This window comes from Theobroma cacao, chromosome 7, assembly GCF_053813885.1.
Source record: "Theobroma cacao isolate CCN51 chromosome 7, ASM5381388v1, whole genome shotgun sequence".
NCBI classification, from domain to species: Eukaryota; Viridiplantae; Streptophyta; class Magnoliopsida; order Malvales; family Malvaceae; genus Theobroma; species Theobroma cacao.
This window is the reverse complement of record NC_142645.1, coordinates 11,007,860-11,019,687: the sequence shown is the minus strand read 5'-3', so window position 1 is coordinate 11,019,687 and position 11,828 is coordinate 11,007,860. Positions and strand designations below refer to the sequence as shown.

The 11,828-nt window shown below is 30.1% G+C and overlaps 1 protein-coding gene across 1 annotated transcript; it reads right to left on the bottom strand.

The window, feature by feature from the left end:
* Positions 1-8,965: 8,965 nt before the first annotated feature.
* Positions 8,966-10,721, bottom strand: LOC18594563 (transcription factor JUNGBRUNNEN 1-like). Its single transcript, XM_018124609.2, has 3 exons — positions 10,471-10,721; positions 9,570-9,871; positions 8,966-9,461 (listed from the first exon to the last, which is right to left on the bottom strand). The coding sequence occupies exons 1-3, from the start codon at positions 10,652-10,654 to the stop codon at positions 9,072-9,074; spliced, it is 876 nt and encodes a 291-aa protein (XP_017980098.2). The 5' UTR covers positions 10,655-10,721; the 3' UTR covers positions 8,966-9,071.
* Between the last annotated feature and the right edge of the window lie 1,107 nt (positions 10,722-11,828).

The window sequence follows — 11,828 nt, the reverse complement described above, 5'->3', positions numbered from 1 at the left end:
CTATCTCTTGTGGCTCTTGCTTTGTCTGATTTTGTCGTTGCTGTATTTTTTCTTTTATGCTACTGTTAGTGTTTGCAGCTTTTTCTTCTTATCCTGTTCTCAGGTACTGTGTTTTTCTTTTGAGACACTGCTATTTATTAGCAGTTTCCTTCATTAATTAAAATTTGCCATTAAAAAAAAAACCTTTATTGATGTAAGACCTTTCATGAGAGATATCAAGGTCAAGATAGGCTCAAACAAAGGTGAGTCTCTCTGTGTGACAAACGGTATTAGAGTTTACCCAATCCTTCATTGATGTAAGACCTCACATTATACATATTAGCGGCTTGGGCTATGGTGGGTCCTTTCCTTTACGGGTGAAAGAACTAGTGCAACGAGGGTGATGCACAATTGGATGGGATAGAATGTTGCAGATCTCATATTAGTAAGAGATGAGATAAGTTTTGGTGTGAGGAGTTTCCTCCGTCTAATAAACATGTCTTTTGAGTTGGAAGTGTGAGTCCATAACAAGTGACAAAGACAAAACTCTTTCTGAGTGTTGCCACAAGTGTTGATTCATGCTCCACAATCTTGAACCTATAAAGGAAATTTGGCAAGAATACTTTGAGAAAAACAGCTGGTTGCAAAAAGGATATTGATATCAAGATATATAGTAACTATGACTTTGCCATGCTTCAATGGGACTTTAGTGCTAAACTCTAAAATTTTATATTTAAAGGAACAATGTAAGAGTGATCATTAGTGTATACTTAATGAAATAAAATAGCACTTGAGAATTACTTTAGCACAAACTTAGCCTTTAGTCACTTCTGCATATAGTGCAATACCACAATAAGCTTTTGATCACTCTAAGGTTCTTGGAAGAAATCCCAACTACAACCTCATTAAATCATATTATTATATACCATACAAGGATTTACAGAAGGGGGATGGAGCAAACTCTACAACTGATTTGAGTTCATCCTAGTTATAATACACAAAATATAATATGTCAAATATGTCTAAAGACCTTTATACTGTAAACACTAACGAATATTACAAATATATTTGTAAAGGGGGTTCTTGTGATAGGGAGAGGAAGCGTTGCAAACAAGTAAAAGGATGCGCCAGAGGAGATAGAGAGAAAGATTGGAGCAGTTCCTGAAATATTGAGTGTTGTGGTAGGTGGAAGAGAACAATAAGAGAATTAGGGAATATAAGAGAATTAGAGAGATAATTTAAAGAGAGAAGCTCTCAAGCTGAGAATGTGTTACCTCGGAGGGGGGAGATAAGCTCTCGAGGAGAATGTATTAGCTTTTTTTTTAGGGAGGGAAGAGCCCCTTTAAATGAATTGCGAGGCTCTATATATAGTGGTTAAATTGACGATTACTCAAAAATAGACTTTAATGTGCCTAATGAATGACATTATTATGAAGAATATTAATGTGAGTAATCGTTACTGTAATTGGATGTAATAAGACTTGTTTTCAAGTAAAAGGTAATAGAAAAGAGGTGTACAATAATAGGTACAAGAGAAGAAGCTGTACGAGAATAGGTACAAAAGAAGAAGCTGTACGAGAATAGGTACACGAGAATAAGATAAGAGAGTGAAACACTTATACTTAAGGAAAAAGTTAAGAGGAAGACTTCTTAACTACCTCTATATCTGAGCCACCAAACCAAACAATCTAGAACATCTCAAGATGAAAGTAACCCATGAACCCTGTCACTTATTTCGAGTTACTTTCACTATCATCTAAGTGAAGTGGTTATTCTATTCAAAATAGTTGTTCTACTTGTATTAGTTGTTTCATATGGAGTAGTGCTTTACTTATTCTAGTTGTTTTGCTTTAAGTAGTACTTCACTTATTCTAGTTGTTTTGTATGAAGTAGCACTTTACTTGTTCTAGTTATTCTGTGTGAAGTAGCACTTCACTTGTTCAAGTTATTCTTTGTACAATATTATGTTGTAGCATGATTCTTTAGAGAATAGGTATTAACCAAAATCAAGTATCTACAATATTCAATCATTTATCTTAATTGGAAAAGCTTGAAGATGATGCCATAGATATTGAAGGTTGAGATATGCTTCTCAATCGGTCTAAATATGGTATTGGCTTCTTCCATAGAAATAATCATTGACAAGTGGCTTCTCATATGGTAATGCTAAAATGAGTTTGGAGCAACGATAGAATGTGATGCAAGATTGGAGTATAACCCACGTTCAACTTCATCCCCAGCAGGTGGAGTGCCAGAAACTAATATCTTATTCCTACCTAACTAGCACTACTCCTTTAGTAAAAGCCAGAATCAGTCATAGCAATACTAATTTGAAGATTGCAGAACCTTAATACGTAATTCTTAAGCAATGCGAATTGTTGTAGTCAGCAGGTTAAACTAAGTACTACTTCAAGTCAAGTAAGAGGTCTTGACCCTAATTTAGTAATGAACATCCAATTAGAATTAAGCCTAGAAAGAGTGTTGACAGCTCCAACCAATAACATGCATGACACACCATGTTTTGGTAACGTAAGAGAAAGTTATGCATTACCAGGGCCCAGGGGGAACACTTAGTTTGTTTTAAAGTTTCAATACGCCAAGACAAGGGACAGAGGAGACTAAGTAAGTCAATTGGACCTCAAAAAGTTCATGGCTATGTTCAGCAGTGGCAGGAAAGAATTTCTCAACTAGGTCCATTTTCTATTCTTGTGATAAGGGTAGTTCGCTTTGACATTAAATATTCGATCAGAAATTAGGTGGAGCAAGTCTTTCATTAGACTTGAATTCCACGAACACCCTTTATCATTTTTCTTTTTCGTAGATTAAAAGAAGTTTAATTTGATTAAGATAGAACACAACAATTAACATAAATTGAATATGTACGAAAAACAAAATGCATACGATCTATGTATATAGAACATAAGAATACCAAAATAATATATAACCAACTCAGTAAGAGACAACAAATTTAGACAAGTCAGATCAAAAAGCCTATCCCTAGAGCCTAGAGGGACACATTTCTAATGTTAGTACAACTTGTGCCGTTAATTATTAGGTCTTAGGTTTAAATCGTGGGATGGAGTAGGAACTCATTTTGTAACTTACTTGACGGTCCTATGAATCTTCATATATGTCAAAAAAGAAACAAGAAAAAAAAAAAAAACCTAGACCAAAGATATCTAATAAAAAAGAAAAAGAGGCAAAAGTTTGAGTATCAAATGTATAGCTAATAACTCCTATGAATATTTTATATGGATAGATCTCTTTTATATAATCCAAATAATTTATGTAAAAAAACAAATTAAAAAGCTTTCTAGAGGTTAGTGAGCAATAATTGACCTAAGATAAGCTTGGTCAAAAGGTAATCAAATAGGTTATGAATATGGCGCCTATAAGAAATTTGTAACTTTGACGTGACATTCACAAAATTTCTTTCGTTCAAGTTTTATAGACCGCATGCTTAGGTTAGCAAGAAAATGCGTAAACTAATTTAACCGTCAAGTAACCATCAAGCTGAGCCAAGATTGTGGAAAGTATATTCTAACCTTCTAATAGAAAAAATAATTAGTTGGCCTCTAAACTTAATTGGTCGCCCGTGGGTTAGTTAACCATTACCAAAATTAATTCAGGTGTACGGTAAGAGGTAGGCAGGAAACTCGTCAATTAATAATTTTAAAAAGAAAGAGAGGAAAATAATATATATATATATGGATGATGATCTTGGCATATTGCTCATACTTAGGGTTCCTTTATTTTGATGTACAATATTTTTTAAAAAATGTTTTCAGGATTTATATTTGTTTAGTAGACAGAAAATTTATTCCAATTGTAAAATATTTTATCAGTTAATAGAAAAAATACATATTGACCACATAAAATGTCTTACGTCTTTAAGAGACGTAAGACATTTTCCGGAGAACTGAAAAACACTCTTATACTAAAACTAATAGTATAGGTATGATGAATATTAATATTTAACTTTAAATATTAATATTTAAATTATTCAATACTATTAAAATATTTTAAAAATATTTTTTAATGAAATCATTCAATGCAATTAAAATTTTATTTATAAAATGAATAAATCCTACTAATAATTATAATAAAAAATATTTCAATGCTTGTCACTTAATGGATACATATTTATAAATATAAATTTTGGATGTTTTACATAATTGATAAATATTGATATTTTTATAAAGTTATGGTAAAAAAAATGATGAGATGGAAATTTTTTCTAAAAGTTAGAGTTTACTTTCATTATAGATATGTGCTTAAATGCTTTGAAAAATGTTATTATTTATTTTACCCATTTTCTTAATTTTGATCCAAAATTAGTGAGAATCAAATGGTACTATTGTTTTGTAATCAATTCCTATTTATTATTTTAACACTCAATTAACTCTACCAGTGATGATGGATCCAAACAATAAAAAATGTTTTCAATAGTTTATTTAAATAATATAAAATATTAATTTTTCCTATAAAATATTTTACACAGAAATTTTTTTTCCTCAACAAGTTTTTTTTTTCGATCACCAAACAAACCTTTAATGTCGTAACTATATGCATGTTGGGCTTGAACTAGTTATAATTGTTTAATAGGATGGATCATATTATATATATATATATATATATATATATATAATGGTTTTTTTTTGTACATAAAAGATATATAAAAGGAAAGTGTCCCATGTTAGATCTCAACTCTCTTAAAGAAGGTGATAACAATTAAGTGAAGCTTGAGTTGTTAAAGATATATAGTTTTGTATTTAAGTATTTGACTCCATGATAAGTACATGTAATTTATGCTTAAAGAATTGAGTTTAAATTTTTTGTTCTCAAGTCATTAAAATGAATAATTGCTTTCATGAATTATAAAACCAAAGTTTAATATAAAATAAAAAATTCACAATACTTCCAATAAAAAAATTCAAAATTCTTGTTATAAAATCATTATTATGAATTTTTTTTGCCACTTCAAAGACTTTTTATGATATTTCATGTAAGGTACATATTAGGGCAGAGCTAGCGAACTTTTGTTGGAGGGGCCAAAGACAAATAGGAATAAGGGGAAAATTTTTTTAAAACTAATATGCTGAATTTAACCTACAATAAAAAAAATTCATAATATATAATAATTTTATATAACATATATATCAAAAGAAACAAGAAAAGAAATACTTACCATAGTTTTTTAGGAAAGTTGTGCTTGATGATGTTTTTTAGATTTAAATTCATTAATTATTAACTTTATACTGAAAAGGTCAACAATATTTTTTTCAACATAAATAATTAAATTATCTTCAAAAAACTCTTCATTCATTTTATTTCGGAGTCTTATTTTCACAATTTTTATTGTTGAAAAGGCTCTCTTAATAGTTGCTGTATAAATCGAAAAAGTAAAGATAAGGAGTGATAATTTCTTGACTTTCTTTTTTTTGCTAACCTCTGGCACAATTCAAAAAGTATCTTAATATTTTCAAAACCTTAGTGATGAGGTATAAAGGTCGTAATGCCTCAATTATAAGCTCAAAAGAAGTTTTTCTTGCTCCTTAAAATCCTAAAAATAAAAACTCTCTATTAACTTTCAGATATCGTCAATATTAAATGATTTGTAATTATTAAAATAAAAGGATAAAACTTAAATTAAGGTAAAACTAAGTAGAATTTGTAAAGTCATTTTATTATTATTTATTTGTATTAATTATAAAATAAAAAAACTATTTTAAGGGGAACAAAATAAAAAATTTCAAAAATTTTGGGAAATCATTGAAAAATATATAATTAAATAAAAATTTCAAAATTTTTGACCCCTCCCATTGACACACAACGCTCCGCCCCTGGTACATAATATAGTTTATTTTTTATTACATATGAAGATTCTCTAATCTCTATTGAGTCTTAAGTAAAAGAATGAGAGGCAAACCTCTCCCATCCTACATATAAACCTCACATTTCTTATCCTAAAATTGGAATTAAAGGTTTTCCAAGTCATAATCTCTCAAGTACCTTCACACCCAGTCCTTGGCTTAGCATCATACTCTAAAACCTGTTGTCAATCACGTGCATATTTATTTATTAATTAAACAACATCGATATTACACAAATATTTCCCCTAAGATTATATTTATTTTGTGTTTATCAAATTTCTTTTTATATATTTTTGGGTGGTGCGACGTATTTGGACCATTCATATACACAAAGACTTTTTAGTCCATAAAGTGATGATGCACTGAAAGTCTGAAAGGTACACGCGATAGTCGGAGAGCTCAAAGTCATTAAACCAAATACAAAGATCCAGCTGATTTCCAAGGTGTATTTTTGTCAAAGGATTGAAATTTTAAACAGTTTTGACAGTCATATACATAGAAGCATGAAAATCAAAGTTGGTAGGAAAAATGTCAAAGCTTAAGCAAGAAATTAAGAATTGGGAGGAGTTTACTTAATTTCTTTTAATATTTTTTTAAGTCATTCAATTGCAAAAATGCTCCAATAAGGACAAAAAAAGAGCATTCAAACTGCAATCTGGACTAAAAGGAAAGATTAATAAGAAGTTTTTACTATTTTTTTGTCTTGTATTTTGGAAGCATAATACTTAAAGCTCTTGAATTATTTTAAAAAATTTAAATAAGTTTATTATTTTTTATTATATTCAACTAATCTCTTATATTTTTGTTTTAAGCCAAATAAATCTTTATAACTAATAGTTGATTAATTGTCATGAACTTAACTTGTCATCTTATGCCATGTGGTGTTGACGTGATATGTTGACATATCATAATGAATGATGATGTAATATGTTGACATATTATAATGAATGATAATGTGATATATTGATATGATCATAAAGCATTTCTCATTCTCCATGTTAAATAGTATGCATAAAATAACAAGTGACATTTTGACTCATGACAATTAGCCAACTATTAATCACAAGAGTCTTTTTGATTAAAAATAAAAAGTATAAAAACTTGATTCAATGTAATAAAAAATTAAAGACTTATTTAAATTTTCTTAAATAATTTAAAAATTTTATAAGCATTATGCCTATTTTGTAATAGACCTTTAATTACTATCCTCGTGTATAGAGTTCATAAATTGGAGAAATCATATTTGTCAATAGAGACTCAAAGTGTATCGGAAAGTAATAAACCCAAAAACTACTGAAATGGAGCTCAACCCACTCTTTCAAATCTATACATGAATTAGATTTTATTAACTTTAAACTATAATATAATGTGTAAATTAAATAATGTCAAGGTCTATTTGAATTCGCTTATCTCAAAGCATGCTAATTATCTATTCCTATTATAACTTCACATTATCAACTGTTACTCCATCCCATTCAATTTGAAAAGTCATCCTATTTTTAACAAGTCAATTAGTTTTAATTACACATCAAATGTAGAATCATTAAATGATGAAATATTCTTTCATCAAAGTACATTAATAATGTGTAGACAAGCCTTTCAAAAAAAGAAAAGTGTAGGCAAGTAATTGGAACACTTAATTTGCCAGACTCATGCCAACACCCTTCATTAACATTTGAGATGGGCTCGAGTTTTATATGGGACTAATTAATTAAGCTCTCGAGCCTTCGAAAATTCATGTGAAAACTTCTGGAACTAAGTTCGTTGAATGGTTATTTATGTTATATGATTTAACTTATCATTTGGATTATCACTTTATTCATATTCGTATAAAGCCATTAGCTAATTTAATAGATAATGTCACATTGAAGTGTGGTTTGTTAAGTTGAAGGTTTTAATATTGAAAGCTAAGAGTTGAATTCCTTTTATTACTTTTCAATATATATTTTTTATTATTATTTAAACACATATGATTTAGTTATAAATTATAAATCTCACACGTATGAACGGTGACTAAATGTGTATTAAAAAGTTAATAGACACAAAATTTAATAAATTATTATTAAAAATTATACTAAACTTTTATTACTAAATTTGTATTGGTACACTAGTAAAACTTAAATTAGATGCTAAATTATCTTTAGTAACATTAATTTTCTAGAAGTAGATGTACATGTATGATTTTGTCAAGATTTTATACAGACTTTTAATAATAATTTGAAGAAATTTAAATACATACATTAGATTGATTATCTCCTTTTTAAAATGTTTAAATGAAGTTGAAAAAAAAACCAATGAAAATAGAAAATTTGGATTATTGACAAATGGAACAATAAATAGAGAAAAGTGGAAATTATGTGCAAAAATTCAAAGAAAATTTAAAATTAATTGAAGAAGTGATCAAATTTTGTTGGAAAATTGACGTAGACGTCTAGCAGATAATTTCTTGGAACAAGTTGAGTGTCAAAAGCCAAAACGAAAAGCCCAAAAGTCATAAATAGGCATGTTTATAATTTTAATATTTTCCTTGTTAGTTAGGAGAATATATAGGAATTATAGATATAATAGAATTTCTCTTTTATTTAATTTACTTGTACCAAGATTTTAAGATAGAGATGTTTTAGTTAGGAATTAAATCTCTTGTTAACTACTCTAGTTGTACTAGATAATCGGAAGTAGAGTTTTACTAAGATTTAGGCCTATAATGTTATAAATAGGACCCTTAGGCTTAGTTTTTAGGATCATCGAATAATATTACTAAATTCTTCTTTTAAACTTGAGTTTAAAGTTTCAATATTTGAAACTTGGTTATTAACCTTAAAGGTATAGTCAGGTGCTAGTCTTTATTTTTACGCGAACTCATGATTCACAAGTATTAATTAGCAACCTTTAATAAGGTGCAATCACAGTATTTAGCTAAATAGAGAGGGTTGGATGGCAAAAAAAATAGAGAGGGTTGAGGGGAATACTAGGTCTCCCTTTGATCCATTCCAAAGAATCAAAGACTAATTAATAATTCAGCCTTTTGCTCCAAAAAGTTCATGTAATTAAGGGAGAATTCTACAAATATATTAACAATACAATCATATGTATATTATTAACGATAAACACCATTAACGGATAATTGCAGCTTGAACATTTCATTTATTTGTTCATAGTGCTTATCTTTAATATATGTGAGTTTCAACTACAACAACATATAATTAATTAGAAAGGCATTTACAGAAGAGAGGGATCAAGAGCAAACTCTACAACTGATCTGAGTTCATCCCAATTAGCGTAAGTAACTAAGTCCGTTTCAGGATTCGAAAAGCTTGAAGATGGTGCAATTAATAGAGGTTGAGCCGTGGTGCTCAATTGGTCTGCTGCTGCTGCTGCTGCTGCTGCATGCCATTGGCTTCTACCATTGATTTGATTAACAGCTTGGTGTTGAAGGATTGGATCACCGAAACTTATGTAATTCTCAACATTATTGGATTCCACAGTAAATGTTTGAGAGCTTGTTCTGTTAGTCGAATGACGTTTAGCAGCAACTTCTCTCCAATCTGGTGTGTATAACTTTCTATGTGATGCGTTCCGCTTGAAAATTCGACATATGGTCCATACTTCCTGGAATTAATCCCCAAAATTAAAGATTTATTAGGATTAATCAAACACTGCCATGGGGAATAGAAATGAAATCAATATATATTGCTACTTTTATAATATATTGCTTACAGCTTCTTGGGCATATTGGGGATCGGAAAGGCTTGTGTTATTATCATTGCTGGGAAGGCGAAACTCATGCATCATCCAGTCCGTTTTGGTTCCTTTTCCTGCACTCCCGCGGTAGTATACTAACGTTTTCTTTAGCCCTATGCACACATGGCCTTCACCTCCATGTGAATAAACAGGCTTGTCAATGCCGGTTGCCTTCCAAAACCCAGATCCTGTCACTCTATTTGGTCTAATGCTGTTTCTATACTTTCTTCCCCTTTTGCAGAAGAAATATGAGTCGCTCTCTCCCTCACTGCTAGGCTCTGCATGATTGATTAGTTATGATATACAATATTAGAGTGAATAAAATTATGAAGGAGATCAGATATGGCCACAGGGGCTAAGACCTAATTTTTCTTTTGCATCAAAGAACAATATGTATATTGCACTAGCAAATATATGGATAACAAACCCCCCTTTGGATGCAAAAATTAATACGAAATCTTCAACTAATACTAGACGAATTACACATCTGAGCAAAACTTCTGCAAAAATAATTATATGATTTCAAGTCAAGGTAAACACAAAGTGCAAAACTTATGAGAACAAAGAATTATCAAGCTATCTATTTCATTTTTCAGAAGAGGCTTGATGATTTTGTGTTAGAAGGCTTCCTTCTTAAAGAACACACCATAAATTTGGACAGACCCATCGTATAACATAAAAATTAAGAAATAATTATATGAAAAAAAAAAAACTGACTTAACTTGATGCTATAAGGCAGCTTGAAACTTCTTTTATTTAAAAATTTTGGATCTTTTAACCAAATAAACCTGAATCTCTTTCACTTATTGAAAGATAGGTAGAGAAAATATTGATGAACATGCATAAAAAAGAAATTAAAGTAGATAGTAAATCATACTTGGAAGGTCCCAAGGATCACATTTATAGATATCCATCTGTTTGATGAGTTCGATTTTGATGGGTTTCTTGTCAACCTTTCGTTGAAGATAAAAACTAAGAAGCTCTTCATCTGTGGGATGGAAACGAAACCCTGGCAGCGGAACATCTTCGTCCATCATGGCAGTACCATCTTGGACGTTCATCTTTCCTTTGTGTCCTTGAAAAATTCCAGGTGCAGTATATGAAACGAAGAGCTTAATTGTTTGTAGTTTGAGCTTCGGAGAACCTTCTTAAATACTCTTCAGTTAGAAAAAGTCAAGTCAATGGTCTTGACTCTTTGATAACGAGCATCCAATGAGATAAGAAAGAGTCATCAATGTCTGTCTAAATGTCCATATATATACAAACAATTTCACATAAACAAAAAATTAAATGCAACAACACGGTTAGCAGGGGACTTTTACCAGGTTGCCCCTTGGTAGGCTTGGCTTATCATTTTGAAATTTCGATAGGGACTGAGTGGCTCATTGTGAATGAGGAAGCCCCAACTAGCCCATGCCATGCTGGCCAAAAGCATGGACTTCTCATGGTCAATGCAATCACTGTTCATGCATTTGCTTAGTTTACCACAGAAGTTGTTCAAAGTAAATCCTACAGTGAACAAACTTTCATCAAATTTCACGAGATCCTATGTTGGATTTGTCATTGACCTAGCTGCAGCGTTAGTGCTTCATTTATATGTAAAAAATTTCTCAAATTTCATGGAGTTGAGTTAGAACTCAGAACCCAATTGATTGCATTAAGAGAATTATTTTTAATAATTAATTAAGTAATTTAAGAGAATTATTTTTGATAATTAAATAATGAGAATGGACTCATTTTGAAACAGCATAGATGATAAAAATTTATCTCATCGAACAACTTAACAAGATTTAAATTAATAACATCAACCAACCTAGAAAACATTTTCTTAACAAAATCTATCTCATCGTGCAGTACCCTGTCGATTCTAACGTCATTAAGTTTCTCTCTTGACAAATTATGAAAATTGAATTTGAGACGACCACAGAGAGGACATGACGAAACTTTCTCAGGCTTCTTTAATTTAGCTTAAATCATAATTCTAAATATATAGCGTTTCAATGATAACTAAAGCTATCAAAATTAATGGATGAATAAAAAAACTTAACTAAAGACTTGTTGTGGCACATCTGGTAATGGATGAATAAAAAAATACTTTTCAAAAAAAGAATGATAAACTTGTAAGTTCAAATCCTCTTTTTCTTGGGTTTTTTTTTTTTGAATAAGACCCTTGACAGGAAATTGGAAACCATGACAAGAGAGTATATAACAAAAAACGTTAGATCAATGGTTCAT